Source organism: Hyla sarda, chromosome 1 (assembly GCF_029499605.1).
Source record: "Hyla sarda isolate aHylSar1 chromosome 1, aHylSar1.hap1, whole genome shotgun sequence".
NCBI classification, from domain to species: domain Eukaryota; kingdom Metazoa; phylum Chordata; class Amphibia; order Anura; family Hylidae; genus Hyla; species Hyla sarda.
This window is the reverse complement of record NC_079189.1, coordinates 194,871,761-194,899,209: the sequence shown is the minus strand read 5'-3', so window position 1 is coordinate 194,899,209 and position 27,449 is coordinate 194,871,761. Positions and strand designations below refer to the sequence as shown.

Below are 27,449 nucleotides of genomic sequence, written 5' to 3'. Positions count from 1 at the left end.
AAGTGAATTCATAACTCCTCCCCACGATGCACATCCCTTCCTGAGCAGATCTTGAAATTAACCCTTGCTTGACACATATTACGAAATATACCAAAAACCTGAAAATACTTAGAACATATAATTGTAAATATAGATGTTCCGATATCAGATAAATGGTCAGATTAATTTTATGCACAATGATCTCTATTAATAAAATAGTATTATGTCTGACCTCTGGTTGAAGCCCTCCGACACACGTGTCACCATCTCCATGATCCAATATGCTTCTCTAGTATGTAATTTATGTATTCTATCACCACCCCTAGGGGATTTGGTGACACGTTCTATTGGTATCACTTTCATTTGTGTATTACTTCCATTATGTGGTTCTTTAAAATGCTGGGACGCACCGGACAGTGTGCAAGTGTGAACACTGCCCACTGAACGTGCACCCGCAACATGTTCAGAAATCAAGATATTGCTTTTTGCACTCTACACAAGATATGCAATAAAAGACATGATCTGTCTCACAATATATGTAAGATTTTATAGGGAAAGCACAGGTTTCTGATATTGCTTGACTGGTCTTGATCATGATATGGCACATAGGACATTGTGCTTTGCTGCACGGTGTACTTCCCACATATTTTATCCAGCTTGACCTGTCAGAAACATTGTCCCGACAGGAAAAACTAGGAGAAATCCTGTTGCCAATGGTGATATTCTTCTTCGCCATACACCAGCAACCTGATTTCAAAGTCTATCCCAACTGTGGGTCTTGCTTTAAAATTGGCAAGTTCTCTACAATAATACTCTTGATGCAATCAAACTGATTTGAAAACACAGTTGAAAAAACAACCAAATTCTTGTTTACTACTTTTTGTTGGTCAGAAAATCGAGATGTCTTATTTTTTCTGCCACTTAAATATAGGTATTCAGACCTGGGTATTCAGACCTGGGTCTTTGCCCTGGAAATAATGCTGTGATGATAGCCCCTATTAAGAAGTATTTCTCTAATAACAATGCACTCTTGGTCAAAAAAACGCTTCTGTGGAGCAAGCTCCGCGTGCTCGAATATATTCCCCCACAGGAAGGTTTTTGATAGTGTGTGGCTCTTGGCTGCTTGTAGCATGTAATAAAGAATTACCAGAGATGGACTTTTTATATCTTGGTGTGTAATTTCATATCATCCTTGTCCACCAAAAAATGTATGTCCAGAAAGACCATCTCTGATTGTCTGAAATTTAAAGTAAACTGGAGATTGTCATTGTTAAGATACTGTTGAAATTGTGACATGACATGTTGTTCTATGGACTCCGCCACACCACCAGTATGTCATCTATATAGCGACCATACCAGGGGATGTGGCGGAGGAAGGGGTTAGATGGATGGAGTAGATGGATCTTTCTTCCCATCAGGACATTTAAAGGTTTTCCTATGAGGGCGAGAATTTGGCTCCCATTGGACAACCAAATACCTGGAAGAGGAAAGATCCATCAAAAAAGAAGAAATTGAGTTTCAAAAGAAAACCAGTAACATCTAATATAAATTGTTGTAAGATAAATAAATAATTACTGTACCTTTTGAGATGATGTTCCAGGGCAAAAATTACTCTGTCATGTGGCATGACACTGTAAAGTGAAGTGACATCACAGGAAACCCAGGCCATATCAGGGTCCCATTTCAAATTCTGGAAGGCTGTTAGCAAATCCTTGATATCCCTGATATAGCCTGGGGACCTGACTACCAAGGGTTGGAGGAGGCAGTCCAACCACATGGACATGCGTTCGCACACTGACCCTATGCCCGAAACTATTGGGCATAGGGTAGTGAGAAAAAAAACCCTTGTGAGTTTTGGGCAGGCAGTAGAAGATTCAGCATACTGGTTGTGCAACGTATAAATATTCTCGTAATTTTCATCAAAAATGCCCAAAACCACACCCTCCTGCAGAATCTTAGGCAATTTTGCCTGTACTAAGGAAGTAGGATTAGAATCTAGAACTTGATAAGTGTTGGTATCGCCAAGTATTTTCCAGACCTCCAATCTATATAGTTCTCTGTCCAAAATCACCACAAGCCGCCTTTGTTGGACATTCTGACATTCTATGATATCGGCATACTGCTCCAATTCCCTAATGGCCTTGCGGTCTCGTGTGGTGATATTGGACTGAGAGACTGGCCTGGTTTTGATATCCTGTTCTAGTTGTAATAATTCATTTTCAATTCTGTGCTGAAAGGCATCCATGCAGGATGCCCTAGAATTGACAGGATAAAAGAATTTGTGGTAGCCCATCAGTATGGAGAGGGGAGCAGACTTTCCCTTCTTTTGTTGAGATATTATCTATGTAACCTAGCAGCCTTTTAAGATATGTACCCACATTCTTTAGCCCCATGTAGATGAAGCCACACCTGTGTACAGTTGGAAGAGATTTTTACACAGCGTTTTAACTGGCTTCACAATTTTGTGAATAATAATGATTTTTTTTCCCCCCACAAAACACTAAATAGGACAGGATCACAGTGGAATAAAGCACCTGTGGCCACTGATGATCTCTGATCAAATATGGTCTGTAGAACATCTACTCTGGTGTGCAAGACATTTGAGCAAAGTATAGTGGGTAATATTGAGGTATATGAGAGATCTACATGATACAGAGTTAATTTCTTTTTATTTTTTCCCCCCACTTGAAACGCGTCACTTCTGTCCTACCTGTGTTCCTGTAGATGTCTTTGTGTTGGGAATAAAGTCTAAAGATTTGAAGCAACTATTTGCCAAGCTGGATCTTTTGTTTTTCATGTTTATTGGTGCTGTGAGGTGGAGTGCTGTCTCCTTGTGCTACAAAAAGTTTGATACACATTGGCTTTGTATGGTGAGGTTTCACATTCTGTACCATAAACATGGAGTTTTGTGGATTTATTAAAATTTGACTGTGGGCTGAAGACACTGTTCATCTGAACACCCACTGTATCCATGTGTAAGTGCTGCGCCAACCTTCAAAGGTTTATTGCACCCACAGTAACCATTTATAAGTGCTGTGCTGAACTGAACTTTATTCATTTTATTAATTTAAAGGAAATGCAATTTTTTAATAACTATTAATACTAAGAGAAACTCGATTTTTCAATAAAATAATATGTTTTATTTATTCATATTTTAAGGTGGCAGTTCAGAAGAAATACCTACTTTACTGCACTGTGCAGCCAAGCTTGGACTCAAGGAGGTGGCACTTTTACTAGTGCAAAGCCCAGCAGCAGATCACTTTTGCAATGTCATCAACAAATACGGTGATGATCCAGCTCAAATGGCTGAAAAGTATGGGCATCAAGATATCCAGGATATCATCCTTCAACTATCAGTAAGGGCTGAATTTATCATTTTAATTTTGTATTGCATTTGCTGCACTATAGTTTAGTTTCATACCACTTTATGGTGCCTTCCTTTATAACTGTATTTAACTATTTGTTGTTTTAATGATAGCATTTGTAGCTAAAAATAGTTGTTGCATATCAGAGACAGTCAACTTTTTAATTATTGAATTGTAATATAGATTGCATAGTGATACTACTGTTTTACCTGATATATTAATGTGTAGTGTAGTGTACTGTAGAGTACTGTATGTGTGGTGATCGGAGTCCCAATTGGTAAGACCCATTGGTGTTTTCGCTTGCCTGTGATGGCCAGGAACATGGATGAGACCAGACAAACTGGAAACTTGAAGAATTTCACAGCGGATTTCCTGCAGCTTGAAATATGCTGCAGATGTGGAATGTGTGGCCTTACCCTTAGACTTCGCTTGGTCCATTGAACTGAGTAGATTAAGCACCCTTATGTCCCAGTATTTGTTAGCATAACATCCTGCTGGTTCGCTGACATACACCATAGTGTTGACATAGTGTTGGTTTAAATGTGAACACAACCTTAATGAAAGAAAAGCTACATCAGAATTTTATCATAACCTGGCATCATTTCATTAATAGTTTAGAAATAGCAGTTTATAATAATATTGTAGAAATGAATGTACCGTAAATACCTTTTTATAAGGCTTTCATGGAAAGCATATCGGCTGTTTATGATCAATCTACCAAGCTTGAACAGTTACTCAAGCAGAAAAATGTCATCTATTCCCATACTACTTACAATGGAAGACAATGCTGATGAAAAGAAACATAAATTACAGATGTTGAGTCAAAATGTAGTTTAAGGCTAGGTTTACATGTAACACAGTCTCATTGCTGTCAAAGGGTTTCTACTGCACAGTCCACACTAGGGAATTTGAGGGATGGCAATGTCTGCGTGGTCCTAGCGGGTTAACTGTTGCTCAACTTGAAAACACTTTTTTCATTGTAGCATTAAATATTCTGATCGCAACCTCTCTTCTGAGATGATAAGAGAAAATGGAACAACAGAACAACAACATCTTCTTTTCACAATTCCAGCAGCCTATCAGCAGCCAGTCAGCCCTGTGATGTCACAGCCCTATATATTTGGCAGCCATTACAGAAGATGTGCATTTTGCTGAGAGAGCAGAGACTGTTACCGACTGACAATAGAGATCTGTCTAGCGGCAAATCCATTCACCTCAAGCCCACATTCGTTCGAGAGAGCAGGAACTGTGTGGTCTCCAATCAGCATTACTGTTACTGACAATACAGAGAGATTAGCACAGGGGAAATGCATTGACCTCAAGCCCGCATCACTGCAGGCAGGCAGGGAGAGTTCAGAAGTTGTTTCATAGTCTGCCAATTGGGATCATCAGTGATCACAGGAAGCACTGTGACTCCCCATTCAAAGATTGCAAGCAACCATAGTGCAGGCAAGCAGAGTTCAGAGAGAGAGAGAGAACCCTTTTTTTTTTGCAACCGTACTGGGGTGTATTACTGTAAAAAAAAATGAAAAATATACACACTCCGCAGTTCTATGTTTTTTCTGGTTAAAGCTAATAGGGGGCAGTAAGTGTAAAAGCACTAGATTGTTACGCTTATTTTTGGTGCAACCGTACTGGGGTGTATTACTGTAAAAAAGGGAAAAATATGCGCACAGTATGCACCCACTCATCCAACTGTGCAGAAGCTGAATGTGCTCCTGTCCAAGTTGCTGGTGTGCAGTCCCACCCTTTTCAAGTGGTGGACTCTGCACCTTTCAGAAAACTGATGGATTTTGCCGCCCCAAGGTGGAGAGTCCCAAGCAGTCATTTCTTTTCGAGAAAGGCAATACCAGCCCTGCACAAACATGTAGAACAGAAGGTGGACCAGTCCTTAAACCTGTCGGCATGCACCAAAGTGCACGGCAGCACTGACGTGTGGAGCTGTAACTACAATCAGGGACCATACATGTCCTTTATGGCCCACTGGGTGAATGTGCTTCCTGCACAGCCACCCCAGCAACTTGGCCAGGTCACGCCGCTTCCACCTCCACACTCTCACACCGTTGGTCCTGCGACAATGTCCGACTCTGCCTCCTCATCCTCGGCCACATCCTCAGCCTCCACTGCACGGACAAGTCACAGTGCCTCTCCAGCATACCAAGTGTGCAGGGCACGGCGGTGTCACACTGTTCTTTGCCTGGTTTGCCTTGGTGAATGGAGTCATATAGGGGAGGAACTGCCAAAGTGATTTATCAAGAAATTGAATCATAGCTTTCTCCGTGACAACTGAAAATAGGAACCATGGTGACCGACAACGGGAAGAACATCTTGTCTGTGCTGCGTCAAGAAAGACTGAGCCATGAGCCCTGCATGGCACACGTTTTCAGTCTGGTTGTCAAGTGGTTCCTAAAGTGTTACACCCATCTGCAAGACATCCTAACAATGGGAAGGAAACTTTGCATGCACTTAAGCCACTCGTACACCGCAAAGCACACCCTCCTTTAGCAGCAGAGTCAGAATAGTATCCCCCAACATAGTCTGATTTGCGACGTTTCCACGCGTTGGAATTCCACCCTCCATATGTTGGACCGACAAATAGAGAAAGGCCATCAACGATTACATGATGATCCAAGCGGATAGGGGTACTCCCCTGTGTAACTTCAATGTCAACCAGTGTCAGCTCATATGTGACACCTGTCATTTGCTCAGGCCCTTTGAAGTTGTAAGTCACAAGGATTACAGGATGAACAACGTCATTCCACTGCTTCATTTCCTACAACATATGGTGGAAATGATGGCTGGTCAGGGCACTGGAGACATGTAGCCTTCATCTCATGGCCACATGAGCCCTGTGAGGGCTGAAATGGAAGAGGAGGAGGGGGAGGGGTACAGTGGAGCACAGGCCATGTGTAGTGAAATGGGTTGCTATTATACTCAGCAGACAGGAGAGGAGGAGCAGGAGCAGCCAGAGGAGCCACAGAGTGATGAGGAAGACGAGACAGAGGATCTAGACACACCGTGGCAGTATGCAGTAGAGATGGAGACAGGGAGTCTTTCCAAGTCTTTTGCACAAATGGCACCATGCATGCTCACTTGTTTGCTTTGTGACTGCTGAATTGTCACCATTCGGCAGCGGGATGACTTCTGGCTCTCCACCTTGTTGGACCCTCGCTACCGGCACAAAATGGGGGCCTTTTTTACACCCACTGAGAGGGAGGATAAAGTGACCTACTACAGAGACATCCTACTTAGTCAGTTGGCCGATGCCTGTTTGCGCCATCGTCCATCCTCTCGCAGGTCTGACTCGGGGGGCCCTCTGTGCTCACGTTCCACTGCCATCACTGCTGGGGAGGGGTGGAGTGGTAGGAGCAGTACCAGCTCCATCAGCAGCAGTCTGAGTCTACAGTCACTGATGAGTAGCTTTCTTCACCCGCATAGTGAAGCAACTAATCAGCAGCAGCAGGTAGACCTTGAGCAGGAACTGAACCAGCAGGTGGTGGCATAATTGGACCCTGCCAACCCACATTGAAGATCTGCTTCACTTCTGGGCAGCCAAACTGGATTTATGGCTGCAACTAGCAGAGTTTGCCCTGGAAAAGCTGTCCTGCCCGACCAGTAGTGTGCCATCAGAGCGGGTGTTTAGTGCGGCGGGGGCCATATTAATCCCAAGGAGAACTCGCCTGTCCACCAAAAATATGGAGGGACTGACCTTTGTCAAGATGAATCGGGCTTGGATCAGCCAGGGTTTCCATCCACCAATGCCTGATGCATCAGATTAGATTATCCATGGTGCCACACCAATACTTTGACAAAAGAGACCGGTTTCTTCTGCCTACCTGCATCAGCTACTGTTCTGATCCTGCCACCCGCCTGATGCCACACATCTGATGCCAAGTGCTCCTTCTTTCACCCACCATCAGGACTCCTGATGCTGCTTCTGCCGCCTCCAGGGTCTGTCATTGTGCCGCTCTGTGGCCTACATAGGCTGCCGTCAACTCCATGCTGTATCATTCTGCCACCATATGGTCTCCTCATGCGGCCCCTTCTCCAGGCTATGTCAATCTGCTGCCATATGGTATCCTCATGCTGCTTCCACTTCCAGGCTATGTCATTCTTCCGCCATATGGTCTCCAATGCTGCCGCCTCCTCCTGGCTTTGTCATTCAGCTGCCATATGGTCTCCTCATGCTGCCACTACCTCCAGACTCTTTTTGCCGCTCTGTGGCCTACATAGGCTGCCCCCACCTCCAGGATCTGTCATTGTGCCGCAGTGCGGCCTACATATGCAGCCTTCACCTCCAGGCTCTATCATTGTGCCACTCTGTGGCCTACATAGGATGCCGCCACCTCCAGACTGTATCATTGTGCCACCATACGGTCTCGTCATGCTGCTGCCACCTCCAGGCTCTGTCATTCTGCCCCCATGTGATTTCCCTGTTATATGGCACTGAGAGGTAAGGGCTGGGACAGGCGGTAGCCCGCCTCGCAGCGGGCCTCCTGCTCAATTTTAAGATACAAGTACGAGCTTTTTCACTGCAGCAGCTTATACATTGCAGCAATTATACACTATTGGAGCTGGAATTACCACGGCTGCTGGCACCAGACTTGCCTTCCAATGGGTCCTCAAAAAAGGTTTTAAATTTGCTCATTCCAATTACCAGGCTCTGTCATTGTGCCACCATGTTATCTCCTCATGCTGCTGATACATTCAACTTGTTACTCTCAAAATCTTCAATTTACATTAAAAAATTCTCTTTAATCACTTCAATTGTGATGCCATATGGTCTCCCGACCCTGCTGCCACATCCAGTCATTGTGCCACTCTGCGGCAGTGATTCTAATAGCGATGCCTGTAATCTGCATGTTATACTGAATAACAGTATTATTTCACTACCCCAGCACACTCCCTATGCATGTTACGACAAGGCAAAGTGTTCTACACTCCTATTGAGGCTCTCTGTAGCCCGGAAATAGCCATTTTTAATAGCAATTCGCTAAATTTGGATCAAACTGAATTTTTCGGAAAATTCGTTGAATCGGCTGAATCAAATTTTTAAAAAATTCGATCATCTCTACTGTCTACCTTGTCAACACCATTTGAAATATGTGATTGAGTAACATCTGAGCAAGAATGATTGTTTTTGACTATTTATACTTTTTAGTGCACCAGAAGTAACAAGATGGCTCGGCCAACTCAGCCAGCTCTGCCTTTATTGCTTTTGATCTTACAGCCCATGTACCTTTTTTTGGCTTATACTTCTGCTTTAATATAATAAAATATACAATTTAGAGCTATCGAAAATATGCATGACACAATCAGAATAAGTGGGGCAACAAAATATTTAGCCAGCCACCAATTGTGCATGTTCTCCCACTTAAAAAGATGAAAGAGGCCTGTAATTTTCATTATACGTATTCCTCAACTATGAGAGACATAATGAGAAAAGAAAATCCATAAAATCACATTGTCTAATTTTTAAAGAATTTATTTGCAAATTATGGTGGAAAATAAGTGTTTGGTCACCTACAAACAAGCAAGATTTCTGGCTCTCACAGACCTGTAACTTCTTTAACCCCTTAAGGACCAAGGATGTACCGGTACGTCCTTGGTCCTGCTCTCCTGAAATAACGCAGGGTTACACAGTAACCTCGCGTCATATCACGGCGGGCCCGGCGTCATAGTGAAGCCGGGACCCGCCTCGAATAGCGCGCAGCGCCGATCGCGGCGCCGCGCGCTATTAACCCTTTAGCCGCGCGCTCAGAGCTGAGCCGCTCGGCTAAAAGTGAAAGTTGCCGGCTAGCTCAGTCGGGCTGTTCGTGATAGCCGCGGCTAATCGCGGCATCCCGAACAGCTGACAGGACAGCGGGAGGGCCCCTACCTGCCTCCTCGCTGTCCGATCGCCGAATGACTGCTCAGTGCCTGAGATCCAGGCCTGAGCAGTCATGCGGCAGAATCGTTGATCACTGGTTTCTTATGAGAAACCAGTGATCAATGATGAAGATCAGTGTGTGCAGTGTTATAGGTCCCTATGGGACCTATAACACTGCAAAAAAAAAGTGGAAAAAAAAAGTGAATAAAGATCATTTAACTCCTCCCCTATTAAAAGTTTGAATCACCTCCCTTTTCCAATAAAAAAAAAAAACACAGTGTAAATGAAAATAAAAATAAACATATATGGTATCACCGCGGGTGTAAATGTCCGAATTATAAAAATATATCATTAATTAAACCGCTCGGTCAATGGCGTGCGCGCAAAAAAATTCCAAAGTCCAAAATAGTGCATTTTTGGTCACTTTTTATATCATTTAAAAATGAATAAAAAGCTATCAATAAGTCCTATCAATGCAAAAATGGTACACTTAAAAACTTCAGATCACGGCGCAAAAAATGAGCCCTCATACCGCCCCATACACGGAAAAATTAAAAAGTTGTAGGGGTCAGAAAATGACAATTTTAAACGTATTAATTTTTCTGCATGTAGTTATGATTTTTTCCAGAAGTCCGACAAAATCAAACCTATATAAATAGGGTATCATTTTAATTGTATGGACCTACATAATAAAGATAAGGTGTCATTTTTAGCGAAAAATGTATTACGTAGAAACGGAAGCCCCCAAAAGTTACAAAACAGCGTTTTTTTTTTTTCAATTTTGTCGCACAATGATTTTTTTTTCCGTTTCACCGTAGATTTTTGGGCAAAATGACTGATGTCATTACAAAGTAAAATTGGTGGCGCAAAAAATAAGCCATCATATGGATTTTTAGGTGCAAAATTGAAAGAGTTACGATTTTTTAAAGGCAAGGAGCAAAAAACGAAAATGCAAAAACGGAAAAACCCCCGGTCCTTAAGGGGTTAAGAGTCTCCTCTGTCCTCCACTTGTTATCTGTATTAATGGCATCTGTTTTAGCTTATTATCAGTATAAAAGACACCTGTCCACAACCTCAGTCACACACCAAACTACACTATGGCCAAGACCAAAGAGATGTCGAAGTACACCAGAAACAAAATTGTAGAACTTCACCAGGCTGGGAAGACTGAATCTACAATAGGCAAGCAGCTTGGTGTGAATAAATCAACAGTGGGAGCAATTATTAGACAATGGAAGGCATACAAGACCACTGACAATCTCCCTTGATCTGGGGCTCCACGCAAGATCTCACCCCTTGATGTCAAAATTATCGCAGGAATGGTGAGCAAAAATTCCAGAACCACACGGGGGGGGGGGGGTCTTGGGGCTAGTGAATGACCTGCAGAGAGCTAGGACCAAAGTAACAAAGGCTACCATCAGTAACACACTACGCCGCTAGGGACTCAAATCATGCAGTGCCAGACGTGTCCCCCTACTTAAGCCAGTAAATGTCCGGGACTGTCTGAAGTTTGCTAGAGAGCATTTGGATAATCCTGAAGAGTATTGGGAGAATGTCATATGGTCAGATGAAACCAAAGCAGAACTTTTTGGTAAAAACTCAACTCGTCATGTTTGGAGGAGAAAGAATGCTGAGTTGCATCCAAAGAACACCATAACTACTGTGCAAGGGGGTAGAAACATCATGCTTTGGGGCTGTTTTTCTACTAAGGGACCAGAACGACTGATTTGTGTAAAGGAAAGAATGAATGGGGCCATTTATTGTCAGATTTTGAGTGAAAACCTCCTTCCATCAGCAAGGGCATTGAAGATGAAACATGTCTGGGTCTTTCAGCATGACAATGATCCCAAACACACTGCCCGGGCAACAAAGGAGTGGCTTCGTAAGAAGCATTTCAAGGTCCTGGAGTAGCCTAGCCAGTCTCCAGATCTCAACCCCAAAGAAAACCTTTGGAGGGAGTTGAAAGTCTGTGTTGCCCAGCGACAGCCCCAAAACATCCCTGCTCTAGATGAGATCTGCATGAGGAATGGGCCAAAATAAAAGCAACAGTGTGTGACAACCTAGTGTAGACTTACAGAAAACGTTTGACCTCTGTCATTGCCAACAAAGGGTATAAAACAAAGTAACTTTTGTTATTGTGTTATTGACCAAATACAAATTTTCCACCATAATTTGCAAATAAATTCTTTAACCACTTAAGGATGCCCTGACATCCTGGTACTTAAGGACCAAGGGAGTGCCTGTAAGGCAGTGGAAATTCCGGTCCCCGCCAGATCGGGATGCCTGCTGAAATCATTCAGTAGGCACCCTGTGCAAATCCCTGGGGACCCCCCCATGTTGGCTATCAATTCAGACCGGCGATCAATTCAGGCCGGCGATTTGGGTCGATTCTGGGTCAATCGAGTCTCCGGTGACCCGAACAAAAAGGGTGAATGGGGCTGACTGAGACAAAGGAGTGGCTTCGTAAGAAGCATTTCAAGGTCCTGGAGTAGCCTAGCCAGTCTCCAGATCTCAACCCCAAAGAAAACCTTTGGAGGGAGTTGAAAGTCTGTGTTGCCCAGCGACAGCCCCAAAACATCCCTGCTCTAGATGAGATCTGCATGAGGAATGGGCCAAAATAAAAGCAACAGTGTGTGACAACCTAGTGTAGACTTACAGAAAACGTTTGACCTCTGTCATTGCCAACAAAGGGTATAAAACAAAGTAACTTTTGTTATTGTGTTATTGACCAAATACAAATTTTCCACCATAATTTGCAAATAAATTCTTTAACCACTTAAGGATGCCCTGACATCCTGGTACTTAAGGACCAAGGGAGTGCCTGTAAGGCAGTGGAAATTCCGGTCCCCGCCAGATCGGGATGCCTGCTGAAATCATTCAGTAGGCACCCTGTGCAAATCCCTGGGGACCCCCCCATGTTGGCTATCAATTCAGACCGGCGATCAATTCAGGCCGGCGATTTGGGTCGATTCTGGGTCAATCGAGTCTCCGGTGACCCGAACAAAAAGGGTGAATGGGGCTGACTGAGACAGCCCCATTCACCCTTACCCAGCAGGAGTGAGGTGGCACAGGTGTCACCTCATGATCATGTGATTGATCAGTCGGAACGAACGACCAATCACTACCCTGCTGGGCAGTGATCGGGTCGGCGATCTTGGTTGGGGGGGGTCTCCTATCTTTACCCTGCCTGGCAGGGGTCCCCTCATGAGTGGCGGCCTTTGACAGGAGCCGCAGGATACAGCAGGAGGTGAGGCCTGTTCACCTTCTCCTGTTGCTTAGCAACAACTCTCAGCATGCACAGCCAAAGGGCATGCTGAGACTTGTAGTTTTGCTACAGCTGGAGTTCAAACTACAACTCCCAGCATGCCCTTTGGTAGTCTGTGCATGCTGGGTGTATCAGTTATAAAACAGCTGGAGGCACATTTTTCTGTTGCATAACTACAACTCCCACCGTGCACGGACAGCCGAAGGGCATGCTGGGAGTTGTAGCAGTGTGCCTCCAGCTGTTGCGAAACTAAAACTCTCAGCATGCCCTTCGGCTGTCAATACATATTTAGAGTTGCAGTTTTGCAACAGCTGAAGGCATACCGGTTGTGAAGCAGAGTTTGTGTCCTAACTCAGTGTTTCACAACCAGCGTGCCTCCAGCTGTTGCAAAAATACAACTCCCAGCATGCACTGAGAGACCGTTCATGCTGGGAGTTCTAGTTTTGCAACAGCTGGAGGCACACTGGTTACGAAACACTGAGTTAAGTAACGAACTCTCAGTGTTTCGCAATCAATGTGCCTGTCGCAATCAATCTGGTCTGTCAGTGCATGCTGGGAGTTGTAGTTTTGCAACAGCTGAAGGTTTATTCCTCGCCCATGTGAATTTACAGGGTACATTCAAATGGGTAGGAGATTACAGCAATTTTCTGCAGCAAGTTTGAGAAGCTGCAGAATTTCTGCCGCAGTTCAAACTCCCAGTGAGAAACTCACTGTATACCCATGTGAATGTGCCATACACTACACTACACCTACACAAAATAAAACACTACATATACACACCATTACACAGTCCCCCCCCCCCTCCCCAATAAAAAAAAAAAATGTTTCGTACGGCACTGTTTCCAAAACTGAGCCTCCAACTGTTGAAAAACAACAACTCCCAGTATTGCCGGACAGCCTGGGAGTTTTGCAACAGCTGGAGACACCCTGTTTGGGAAACACTGCCGTGGGTATTTTGGTGGCGGATGCAAATCCCCAATTTAGGCCTCAAATGCGCATGGTGCTCTCTGGCTTTGGAGCTCTGACTTATTTCAAGGCAACAATTTAGTGCCACATATGGGGTATTTCTGTACTCGAAAGAAATTGCGTTACAAATTTTGAAGGGCTTCTTCTACTTTTACCCCTTATGAAAAGGTAAAGTTGGGGTCTACACAATATGCATTTTTTACACTAACATGCTGGTGTTGCGCCATACTTTTAATTTTCATAAGCGTTAAAAGGAAAAAAAGAACCCCAAAATTTAGAACACATTTTCTCCTGAGTATGGAAATACCCCATATGTGGATGCAAAGTGCTCTGTGGTGCACAACAAGGCTCAGGAGTGAGAGCGCACCATGTACATTTAAGGTCTAAATTGATGATTTGCACAGGGATGGATGATTTTACAGTGGTTCTGACATAAACACTAGAGATGAGCAAACTTTAGAAAAATTGGATTCGGCTGATTTGCCGAATTTTTTTAAAAAATTTGTTTCGATAAAAATTTATTTGCGGCAAATCTATATTAAAAACGGCTATTTCTGGACTACAGAGAGCCTCAATAGGGGTGTAGAACACTTTGCTTTGTTCTAAGGTATGGAAAGATATAGAATTGTATTTACTTCAAATGGAGAACTCTGGGAGGTTGTTGTTTTCTTTGCCCATTGTGTATGATATGAAAAAAAAATAAAACATCTACTTACCTCCAACACTCCACCAATGCCTCTGGTGTCCTCCTCTGGTTTCTTGCAGCAATCGTCTTCCTGAAGCTGTAGCGTGATTGTCATCTACAGAAGCACCCAGGCCCAATGTATTATATTGCAGCTCAGCGAATGACTGGCCAAGGCGAGACATAGCGATTCTTTGAGCTGCAGTATGACATATTGGGCCCCGGTGTTTCTGTAGATGACAGTCACGCTGCAGCTTCAGGAAGACAAAGCTGGTAGAGGCACTGTGGCGGTAAGTAGATATATATATTTTTTTTATCTCACACAATGGCTATAAATATAAGAAAAACCACAGTTAAACCATTCCACAATCGGAGACTGTTGAATAGTTACATGCAGTTGAAAAAATACACAAATCCATCTAGTTTACACGTACAATAGGATGGGAACAAAATGGGGATAAAGGGAAAGTGTATGGAAAACTACCGTATATATACTCGAGTGTAAGCCGAGTTTTTCAGCACAATTTTTCGTGCTGAAAATGCACCCCTCGGCTTATACTCGAGTGAAAAAAAAATACTGTTGGGGGTGAGGTGGGGTTGGCCAGGCCATCCATCTTCGCTGCAGGGACTATCAGACTAGTGATGCTGCATTGATGCCACAGCACAAGGACGTCTGTGCACAGCAGACGTCCGTGACGTCAGGGGCATCCCTGTGCATGGACGTCCCAGCGCGGCGGCATCAATGCAGCGTCACTTGTCTGGGGTCGGCCCGGAGCGGAGAAAAGGGCCTCCTGGTGAAGATGGACGGCCCAGACCGGCTCACCCTCTCCAACGGAATGCGGAAAGTCCCTGCAGCTGCTAAGCAGCAGGACCGAGAGAACTGGGGAGGTGAGTAGACAATGAGGGGGGCCTATATGATGACGGAGGGGGCGGTCTGGATGATGGCAGGGGGGATATAGACTGGGGGTGATGATGACAGGGGGGGTTTGACAGAGGGTGATGATGACGGGGGTCTGAATGATGACAGGGGGGTCTGGATTATAACGGGGGGATGATGTATTTTCCCCCCTAGGCTTATACTTGAGTCAATAAGTTTTCCCAGGTTTTGGGGGTGAAAGTAGGGGCCTCAGCTTATGTTCGGGCTGTCTAATACTCAAGTATATACGGCATAGTAGTTTATTTTCCAATATTGATGCAAAGTATCAATCCTAGAAATGAGTCTGAATCAATATTCAAAACAAGAATTTATGTTATTAATGTTATTTTAAGAAATTATCCAAGTGTTTGTTGAAAAAGTTATTCTGCTGTGACCAGTTCCTGAGGTAGACTGTTCCACAGATTCACAGTTCTTTTGGTAAAGAAGTCTTGTCGCCCCTGGAGATTAAGCCTTTTTTTCTTCCGATAATGGGAGTTGATCCTGTCCCCCTAAACGTCTCTTCTCAAGACTAAATTAATTTGTTAATTAATTAATCTTTCCTTAAAGCTATGATCCTCCATGCACTTTATTAGTTTAGTTGCTCAACGTTGTACCTTTTTCAAGCTAAAGGGCATGCTTTGCATGAACTGTTTACCCAAAACAAAACAGCATTTTCCAGATAATGCTACATTAATGGTAATGTGCTTAGCTCTTTCAGCAAAGGCGGGTAACTCCACCTTTTTGTGAAGATTCTGGCATATGATCCATAGTCATGTTTTAAGGCACTTTAAGGGTTAGACATTGATTGTGTAACGCCACAGCGAATGTGGACCCGCTGTGCAACTTACCGCTTTGGCTTTGGACCAAACTTGGGAGCGGAATCTAAGTGTTCCCCTGGTTTTCACCCTCTGTCCTGCTCCAGGATGCAGAAGCTGGTCTTAACCGCAACGAAACACCAGGTCGCTGCCACAAGAGTGGTCCCAGTGTTTTAGCACAGCTGTATAGCACAGGTGCAGCTAGATCAATAGAGCTGCTAGAAGGTAGAGGCGTGGTCAGGGATCCAAAGCTTTTCCAGGGAAGGCAGGCAGATACAGAGGGATGAGGCTAGAGACAGCATCAAGAACAAGTCAGGAAACTGGTACACAGGAACAAAAAAAGCTGGAACCTTTGCTGTAGTAAACCTATAATATATTGTGCTCTCTTAAAGTTGGTGTCTGGCAGGGATTGGATGGGGATCCAATAGGAAGCGCACAAAGGCCCTATAAGTCTCAGCCAGTGTTTGCACATGGCCTTTAGAGGCCAGAGTGGAAACTGAAGCTCTGGCAGAAGCAGCAAGAGAGAATCCAAAGGAGAAAGACCAGGGTGCACAGCAGAGACATGGCGCAGAAAATGTCCCCAGTTGCAGGTAAAAGCCAGTACGCCGGTTCCAGCCAATCAGTGGCATTACAGATTGTTAGGGTGTTTACACTGTAGAGAAAGTTATTTTCCTTCTGGAAATGAGCTACTTTGCATATTTGTTTCCCATAAAGAATTGCATGGCTTTTAAGACTCTACACCAGTTTGGAGGCACACAACTCCCCTAGTCCTAGTACTTCATCCATGATAATTATTGGAATAGTAAATAGTACTGTACTATTTCAGATGGCAGCACTACTACACAGCCACTCTCGAAAAGCATCAGTATATATTAATCATTTACTAGCACCTTATATAAACAGTAATATTAGATCATAAAAAAATGTTAAAGGGGTACTCCGGTGGAAAACATTTTTTAAATCAACTGGTGCCAGAAAGTTAAACAGATTTATGAATGACTTCTATTAAAAAAATCTTTACCCTTCCAGTACTTTTTAGCAGCTGTATGCTACAGAGGAAAGTATTTTCTTTTTTAATTTCTTTTTTGTCTTGTCCACAGTGTTCTTTGCTGACACCTGATGCCTGTATCAGGAACTGTCCAGAGTTGGAGAAAATCCTCATTGCAAACCTTTGCTGCTCTGGACAGTTCCTGACACGGACAGAGGTGTCAACAGAGAGCACTGTAGACAAGAAAAAGAAGTCATTTACAAATCTGTTTAACTTTCTGGCACCAGTTGATTAAAAAAAAAAAATTTCACCAGAGTACCCCTTTATGATGCGCAACTGCTGGTGGCAATATGGCTGGCTTATAGATACATGAAGAGGCTGTTAGCAAGATGACCCTGGAGTAGACCAGTGACCTGTATATTGAAGATCACTATCTGCCAGACAATTGAGAAATCCTATTACTATCATTTCTGACCAACATATTTGCTGTTTAATCCCATCTGGTCTATTTAGTTGCATTGTATTCAGTAAAATAATATTTTTAAAGCATAAGCAATCTTGTAATTGTGTTTTTTTTTTCTTTTTCTTAACACTGAAATGGTAATCACACGAAAAAATATTCCCAGTACTTCTAAGCATGCTTTGTATTGCTGAAGACGGTTTGTTGTAATGGCCTGGCACTGGACTATTTATGTGTTTTGATGCCTCATTCATTGTGTATTGACAGTTATGTATTCAATCCTTGTTTTTAATTATTCAAAGGTCATAAACTGCATATTCAAAGAGCCCTTAACAAATGATTGAGCATGCAGCCTGTAAAGCATTTTGTCAACCTCCATGTAACAGGAAATGCTAATGCCATATATCGTGTGATTGGCTTCTTTACCAAGAGCACACATATAGTAATAAAACCACCATAAAAACATTCTACCAATATGTCACTTATATTTTACAATATAAAACACAACTGGAAATGGCTATTTGAGAATTATTACAAACCAGTTTGAATAGGTTACAGTTCAGAATCTTAAAAACTCAAAGATATTTCTCTTTGTAAAATACTGTAACTGTCTTACACTGAGTTTACATATACTTTTGATATGTGCATTAGGCAAGCTGTGAACACATACTCCCAGTGTATGTGTGTATATATATATATATATATATATATATATATACAGTATATATATATATATATATATATATATATATATATATATAATAGTTTCAACATACAATGGTCTTTTCTGGACCATGGTAACTTGAAACCAGACTCAAAATACAATGCTATGGACAGTCCAGATCTGCAAAACATCAATGGCCGGAAGAATTGACCAATTAGAATAGAAATTCACTGGTAAAACCCCTGCATTAATGAATAATATGCACAGAATTCCTGTCTGGTAGCGCCTCCCTACAGTACAGGGAGGTATAACATGTCTTTACTACTCTACCTGTGCCACAGTTAGCCGCTCCTTTGGACACGAGGTGAGGCAGCTAAATTTTACTTTTTTAGGACATTACGTGTACTTTACAGGACCCTGGAGAAGCTCCTGTCCTCTACATAGACAGTGATTTACAGCTCCCAGCAGATCTTTCTTACTTTTATACAGTATATAAGGACTTGCTTTATCTAGATTAGTTATCTACTTTATATATATATATATATATATATATATATATATATATATATATATATATACCCCCATTAACCCAACATGTACCAAATGGGTGCCCTGTAAATAGGATTTTGTAGAAAACTCCATTGTTCCCCATAGAAGAGTCTGGTTTCCTTTGTGTTTATTTATTTTTCTACAGTGTACAGTTTAAGGTTTTTGGTGATGTACTGTATATCTATACAGTGACATAGGCTGCTGCGTTCCAATATCCAGGAAGCTTGTTCAACGCCTGTATTCTATGCAGTGCACTGAAATGTATTCATGTTCTTGTCCTACAATAGAGTCTTACATGATGTAGCTTTATGTAAATAAGTGGCTGTACATCAGTGGTGCACCAAGGGGGGGCGGCTGCCACTCACAAGGGGGTGCCAGGGGCGGACTGACCAGCCGCCGACACTACTGAGGTCCGGGACACTCGTCCCAGATCCCCAGCAGACAGCGCTGTCTTCGCCTGTATGCGCGATACACGCACATATAGGAGAAAGTGTCCCCTCTGTGTGAGCCGCATCTGCAGCTTACACAGAGGAGACGTGACCTCCGCCCCCATGCAGCACACAGTACAGGCGCCGGTGACATCACTCATCCGGTGCCTGTACTGTGGAGGTGAGAAGACGCGGGCCCCTGCTGCTGAGGAGAACGCTGCGCGGGATACCAGGTGGGCATCCTTATTTTTTCCCCTCAACTCTGTATATACCTATGGGGGGAGGGGGGGTTACTCTGCATATACCTATGGGGAAGAGGGGGGGGGGGGTTACTCTGCATATACCTGGGGGGGGGGTTACTCTGCATATACCTATGAGGAAAAGGGGGGGGGGTGTTACTCTGCATATACCTGGGGGGGGGGGGTTACTCTGCATAGGTATTATGGGGAAGAGGGGGGGGGTTACTCTGCATATACCTATGGGGAAGAGGGGAGTTACTCTGCATATGCCTATGGGGAAGAGATGGGGGAGTTACTCTGCATATACCTATGGGGAAAAGGGGGGGGTTACTCTGCATATACCTATGGGGAAGAGGGGGGGTTACTCTGCATATACCTATGGGGAAGAGGGGGGTTACTCTGCATATACCTATGGGGAAGAGGGGGGTGTAACTCTGCATATACCTATGGGAAAGAGGGGGGGATGTAACTGCATATACCTATGGGAAAGAGGGGAGTAACTGCATATACCTATGGGAAAGAGGGGAGTAACTGCATATACCTATGGGAAAGAGGGGGGGTAACTGCATATGCCTATGGGAAAGAGGGGGGTGTAACTACATATACCTATGGGAAAGAGGGGGAGGGGGGTTACTCTGCATATACCTATGGGGAAGAGGGAGGGTGTAACTCTGCATATAACTATGGGGAAGAGGGGGGGTGTAACTCTGCAAATACCTATAGGAAAGAGGGGGGATGTAACTGCATATACCTATGGGAAAGAGGGGGGTAACTGCATATACCTATGAGAAAGAGGGAGTGTAACTGCATATACCTATGGGAAAGGGGGGGGTAACACTGCATATACCTATGGGAAAGAGGGGATGGTGTACCTGCTTATACCTATGGGAAAGAGGAAGGGTAACTCTGCCTATACCTATGGGGAAAGGGGGGGGGGGTTACTCTGCATATACCTATGTGGAAGAGGGGGGGTTACTCTGCATATACCTGGGGGGGTTACTCTGCATATACCTATGGGGAAGAGGGGGGTGTTACTCTGCATATACCTATGGGGAAGAGGGGGGGGGGGTTACTCTGCATATACCTATGGGGAAGAGGGGGTATACTCTGCATATACCTATGGGGAAGAGGGGGGGTTACTCTGCATATACCTGTGGGGAAGAGGGGGGGTTACTCTGCATATGCCTATGGGGAAGAGGGGGGGGGGTTACTCTGCATATACCTATGGGGAAGAGGGGGGGTTACTCTGCATATACCTATGGGGAAGAGGGGGGGTGTAACTCTGCATATACTTATGGGGAAGAGGGGGGGGTGTAACTGTGCAAATACCTATAGGAAAGAGGGGGAATGTAACTGCATATACCTATGGGAAAGAGGGGGGTAACTGCATATACCTATGAGAAAGAGGGGGGGTGTAACTGCATATACCTATGGGAAAGGGGGGGTAACACTGCATATACCTGTGGGAAAGAGGGGATGGTGTACCTGCTTATACCTATGGGAAAGAGGGGGGGGCGGTAACTCTGCCTATACCTATGGGGAAAGGGGGGAAGCCAATGGGGAAGATGGGGTGGTAACTCTGCCTATACCAATGGGGAAGAGGGGGAGGGGAACTCTGTCTATACCTATGGGGAAAGGAGGAGGGGGGTGTAATTTTGCCTATATGTATGGGGAAAGTGGGTGGGGGTGGGGGGAGTCTGACATGTTTTTCCTGCAGATACTAAGAGATCCACATGGCGGTCTTATCCTGACGGAGAAGAAAAGGAAAGAGGATGCCGCTTGTTACGCCGAGCGCTCCGGGTCCCCGCTCCTCCCCGGAGCGCTCACGGCGTCTCTCTCCCTGCAGCGCCCCGGTCAGTCCCGCTGACCGGGAGCGCTGCACTGACATGGCCGTCGGGGATGCGATTCGCACAGCGGGACGCGCCCGCTCGCGAATCGCATCCCAAGTCACTTACCCGTCCCGGTCCCCTGCTGTCATGTGCTGGCGCGCGCGGCTCCGCTCTCTAGGGCGCGCGCGCGCCAGCTCTCTGAGACTTAAAGGGCCAGTGCACCAATGATTGGTGCCTGGCCCAATTAGCTTAATTAGCTTGCACCTGTGCACTCCCTACTTATACCTCACTTCCCCTGCACTCCCTTGCCGGATCTTGTTGCCATTGTGCCAGTGAAAGCGTTCCCTTGTGTGTTCCTAGCCTGTGTTCCAGACCTCCTGCCGTTGCCCCTGACTACGATCCTTGCTGCCTGCCCTGACCTTCTGCTACGTCCGACCTTGCTCTTGCCTTATCCCTTGTACCATGCCTATCTCAGCAGTCAGAGAGGTTGAGCCGTTGCCGGTGGATACGACCTGGTTGCTACCGCCGCTGCAAGACCATCCCGCTTTGCGGCGGGCTCTGGTGAAAACCAGTAGCTACTTAGAACCGGTCCACCGACACGGTCCACGCCAAACCCTCTCTGACACAGAGGATTCACCTCCAGCCTGCCGATCCGTGACAGTAGATCCGGCCATGGATTCCGCTGAGGTGCCGCTGTCAAGTCTTGCCGACATTTCCACTGTGATTGCCCAGCAATCCCTAATGATCACCCAACGAAATCACCAGCTGTCATACTTGACCACCGTGACACAGCAACTTCAGTCACAGATACAGCAGCTGCTGCCGCAGATACAGCTACTTCAGTCACAGACACAGCAGCTGCAACAGCAACAACCATCTCCTCCGCCGGCTCCTGCAACTCCTCCGCAGCGACCGGCCGCTCCCAACCCCTGCTTGACCCTGCCGGACAAATTTGATGGGGACTCTAGACTCTGCCGTGGTCTCCTACCTGGGAAGGCCCTGCCATGTGCCACACCGCTCGGAGCACCTCTCTCACAATATCCTTTGCAATCCACCCCTGTGCCTCCCGCCGAGGAGGCTATGCAAGTGGATCGGTCTCGCCTGACCCCTGAAGAGAGGACTCGCCGCAGAAAGAAAGAAGATTTACTTCTATACTGCACTGTGCGTTACCGCACAGAACCCCTGCTCTTGAGCATGGAACTTCATCTCGAAAAAATTGAACTTTTTGTTTTGCCCAAATGCTCCTCTGAAGTCCTCCTCGGTCTGCCATGGCTCCAATGCCACTCCTCTACCCTTGTCTGGACCACCGGGGAGATCAAGAGCTGGGGTGCTTCTTGCCACAGAAAATGCCTCACGTCTGCTCCCAGTCCCGTCAGTCAAACCTCTGTGTCTCCCCCTTTACCTGGTCTCCCCAAGGCCTATCTGGACTATGCTGTGTCTCCTCCTCACAGCCCCCGTCCTGTTAACACTCTGCCCCGTGCCAAGCTTGACCCTCTTCCCTCCCTCCCCACCCCCACGCCTTCTTGTGTGCCCGCTGTTGATGAGGTTTCCCGGGGCTTCGCCACCGTCTGGAAAAAGACTCTAAAATTCCTCATACTAGCCTCATCCCGGGTGAAGAAGCTTGCCGGAAAAAAGAGAAGAGCTCCTCCTGTTTTTGCGTGGCTCTCCGTCAAGTATATCCGCTTCCGTGTCCCCAGTTTTTATCTGGGACCACGTTACCTTGGACCCTTTGAAGTTAAATACCTAGAGGAAGCCACTCCGGTCTCCGGGTCCTCAGACGTCTTCCGGATTAAAGAATTTTCAGGTCCCAAAAAGAGGGGGAGACCCAAGGGGGGGGGTACTGTTACGCCGAGCGCTCCGGGTCCCCGCTCCTCCCCGGAGCGCTCACGGCGTCTCTCTCCCTGCAGCGCCCCGGTCAGTCCCGCTGACCGGGAGCGCTGCACTGACATGGCCGTCGGGGATGCGATTCGCACAGCGGGACGCGCCCGCTCGCGAATCGCATCCCAAGTCACTTACCCGTCCCGGTCCCCTGCTGTCATGTGCTGGCGCGCGCGGCTCCGCTCTCTAGGTGAGCGCGCGCACCAGCTCTCTGAGACTTAAAGGGCCAGTGCACCAATGATTGGTGCCTGGCCCAATTAGCTTAATTAGCTTGCACCTGTGCACTCCCTACTTATACCTCACTTCCCCTGCACTCCCTTGCCGGATCTTGTTGCCATTGTGCCAGTGAAAGCGTTCCCTTGTGTGTTCCTAGCCTGTGTTCCAGACCTCCTGCTGTTGCCCCTGACTACGATCCTTGCTGCCTGCCCTGACCTTCTGCTACGTCCGACCTTGCTCTTGCCTTATCCCTTGTACCGCGCCTATCTCAGCAGTCAGAGAGGTTGAGCTGTTGCCGGTGGATACGACCTGGTTGCTACCGCCGCTGCAAGACCATCCCGCTTTGCGGCGGGCTCTGATGAAAACCAGTAGCTACTTAGAACCGGTCCACCGACACGGTCCACGCCAAACCCTCTCTGACACAGAGGATCCACCTCCAGCCTGCCGATCCGTGACACCGCTGATCAGAAAAGACATAATTGTGAGTCCCAAAATGTAACTGTAATCGCTTATATGATATACGCATCCTGTGTATAGCTGATATCTACCGTCATATGGTCCTGTATACAATCAATTATATTGTATACAGATCCTTTATAGTATAGTGGTCTGTGTATGGTGGTTTTATTCAGTACAGTATGGCTGTGTTATTCAGTTATTGAGTGGTGGTATATATTTAGTTCCTTGTATACCAGTATTATTGGCCATGAAAATTTACCTACATTGAAGTGTTTCTTACATATATAAATTTTTGTTTATTGTGTGTGGGATTTGGTTGGAATAGGAGTGTGGCAGAAGATTGACGAGCTGCAGAGCCTACCAAGGTCCCTTGCTTTTTTTTGGTCCGAGGGCCCTGAGTGTTGTCAGTCTGCCCCTGGGGAGAGGGAGGGGGTGTAATTAAGGGGGGGGGGGGAGAGGGGGTATAATTAAAGGGGGGGAAGAGTGGGGGGTGTACTTAAGGGGGGGTGGGGTGTATTTAAAGGGTGGGAAGGGTAAGGGGGTGCCAAAGGGTCCGCCCCGGGTGCCAAATGCTTTAGGTACGCCCCTGCTGTTCATGAATAACTTGCTGGGGGAAATTAGGTAGATGTGTATTTCTTTTTGTTTGTTTGTTTGTTCTTATTCCCGACAGACTTTTATTTTTAATTTTTTTTAAAGAAAATAAACATTTGACAATGCCCTGTAATAAAGCAACATCCATCAAAGTGGTAATCCAGGGAACTAAACCCAGAGCCCATCCTTTCCCTCTGATCAACCTATTTAGAGCAGTTTTCTCTCTTTGGTTGTCACTTACATGCATGAAGGGAGGGAGTGACATCCATCCACTCTGTCTCTCTGTCCAAATTCCTGTCTGAAAGCAGCTCCTGCCCTCCTGAGAGACACAGCCCACGTGGTTTCTGTCCTGCACTGATGAGTCATTCTCCCATTACTGCTGACAAGTGTGAGGTGTGTGCAACCTCAGCCAATCAGACACTGAATCTTTCTCTGTGCAGGAGGGTGGAGGCTGGCAGAGCAGAACTGCAATGTATGCTGGGAGATGTAGGCAAGGGGAGGGAAGGATGGCAAAGAATATTAAGCAGCCATAGAAGACAAAAGATGCCACAGGAGCCATGAATATCAGGCAGGATGGTTTACATGTTTTTTTTTCTCTTCCTCTGTCTGGGAGGAATACAGGTGGAGAGTGGGTGGAGTAGTTAATTAATTAGCAGCTGATAAATTGCAGCTGTTGCAGCCAGCTATCCTTTGCATCCACTTCTAGGCAGTGGAAGAGAGAGGTGGTGTCTGATAACTATAAAAGAAAGGATACTAAGTGATTGTATGAGCTAGTGATTGTGTGTCTGTATACAAGAGTGTGAAGTATACAAATGAGTGTAAGTGAGAGGGACCTAAAATTAAGGGACTTTAAATGCAGGGAGTTTAATTGAAATATTTCATTTTTTTTTACTGCTAATGTTTGCAATCCCCAAATCTAGTATGGCCTCCATGTTGGAAAATGCAGTCCAGTGTGCATCTTGTACAATGTATTCAATACTTGAACACTTGAACTGATATATTATGTGACAGCGGACAGCAGCAGGTGCCATTCATTTCAATAGCTTGAACAGAGTCACCTAGTGATTCTATTAGGAACTTTTTCTGCTAGTAACACTAAGTTACACTATTTGTATAACAATCAATAGCATGGTTTGCTGCGCTATTCAGTCTAGTTATAATAGCCTATATCAGCAGAAATTGGCCAGAACTGAGTCACTAGGTATCTCTGTTTAGGCCATTGAAATTAAGGACATCTGCTGCTGTCCACCACAGTACATGACGTACCCATTCATGATGGAATGCCTATGGATATTTGTGGCAGACAGCTAAAATGCAGTGTGAACCGAGCCTAATACGGTTCATATACACAGCAAATTTTAGTGCACAGGGCCTGTAAGAGTTTGTACAGCTTTAATGCACTGCCATACAGGTTCTTTATGTTGAAAATATTTAAATATTTGCGCCTACTGGAAACACACTTTTCAATAATCAGTCCCAAATAACAGAAATGGGGCATAAAGTGTCACACACTGCTCCAAGGTTTAGAAAGTTCTCCTGGGCCAAGTGCTGAGGACAATAATGACCATAAATGCAGGGTTACGGAAAACTATCTTTTACTAAGGCAGGTATGATGGTAATATCCTTTACAGTACAGATCAGAGCAGGGGAAGTGCAGAGTAACCCTGTGGAGCCTGTTTCCTTGCTGGGACTTGTAGTAGCTTTCACTTTACTGGATGATGGCAGCTATGGACTTCATATTTTAAATTGCAGGCTTTAGATTTTTGACTGATATTATCCCACGCTGACTTTAGACTGACTACTTTATATTCCCCTGGAGCTTCTAGCTTATCACCAGGCTTGGAACTGTAACTGTGCAATGGTTTGCAAATGGCGTGGCTGTAGACAAAGGCTTGTAGTTCTTCCGGGGATTCCTTCAAATCACCACAGACTTCTTCTCGCTCCTCTCCACACTGTACCTCAGCTTAACTCCAACTCCTAACACGCACTCTACTTCTCAATTACTGAACTGCAAATTGAACAACTCCTCCCCCCACTACACTACTTAAGGATTAGGCTAGGGGACATCCCATTGGGGGCATCATGATCACATGGTTTACTCTGTATGACTTCCCTTAAATATAAAGTAACACTTATGGCTTCCCTCTCCCTTCGCTCTTCACTGTGCCTCTAACCCTCTTTTAAAAGAGATACTCAGAGTTTGGGCGACTCTGCATGAACCATCTACTTAATGTCCGCTCTCCCTCCTTCTACCAGCTCACCTAATACCTACTATCCTCCTCACATACCTAAAAGCTGTGGACACCACTTGGCTCCTCTTTTCCAAACACAACCTTTGAGATCTCCTTCCCCAAGGCTTGCACCCACTGATGCCCATATTCAATCACTGGTAAGCCCACATCATTTAAACTTCCTCCAGCTACATATGATTAGGAGCACATTCTCTACCCCTCTGTCCAAATCCTTCATAATGAAGATCCCACCTGATTACCTCCAAGGTACGTCACTCTCTTACATGTTGCACTTCTCTCGCACTCATCTCACCGCTTCAACCACTGTATCTCTCTTCTTGGGAACAAGAACTTTGCTTAAGAAAATCATTTTGAACTCCTCTCCCATTGGTACAACACGCCTGAACGGTTACACTACATAGGACTTTCTGACTCGAAGCTGTGTTGGTGCTCTCAGGAGGAGACAAGTACTTTGTCACACAAATGGTGGGATTGTTGGCTGATTAAACCTTTCTGGAAAGAAGGTGAGGATATAATCATTCAGATAAGCTCCTCCGATATCACACTGAATCTACCTCTGGTGGCGTTGGCACTCCCAATGCCCCTACTACGCCTGTCTAAATGCTCTTTACCAACCCATATGATCATAGTTGACAAGCTGGTTATTCCTCTCCTATGGCTCAATACCACTGTCCTCTTCATCCAACAATGGATAGATAAAATCAACCAGATTTGCAGATTAGAGGAGTTTACCTGCTGGGCCAATGGGACTTATGATAAGTTTGCTGCCACTTGGGACCAATGGACTACTTCCCGTTACTCACTTACTCATCCTCCTCACCCACGGAGCATTGATTCTCACCAGACATCTGCGGCCTCCCCTCACAGAAACTTTGACCCGGATCCCACGACAATCAGAACACAAGATGCAGGATTACAGCGCACTTCATCCTGTGCAGATCTCCTCAGGTCCTTCCTGCTGCCCTTCTTGATGTGCTTATCAGTGTTCCTATTCCTCTTAAGAGTTGCCCCCCCCCCCCCACCTAAGCTCCCCACAAGG

The 27,449-nt window shown here is 45.4% G+C and overlaps 1 protein-coding gene across 3 annotated transcripts in view; it reads left to right on the top strand.

Annotated features, from left to right (window-relative positions):
- The window catches only part of BANK1 (B cell scaffold protein with ankyrin repeats 1), a 472,180-nt gene that overhangs the window by 144,500 nt on the left and 300,231 nt on the right, over positions 1–27,449 (top strand). For all 3 annotated transcript variants that reach the window (XM_056566500.1, XM_056566509.1, XM_056566520.1), the window contains exon 7: positions 3,139–3,335. In XM_056566500.1, coding sequence (XP_056422475.1) covers positions 3,139–3,335 — 197 coding nt within the window. The remainder of the gene's footprint in view (positions 1–3,138; positions 3,336–27,449) is intronic.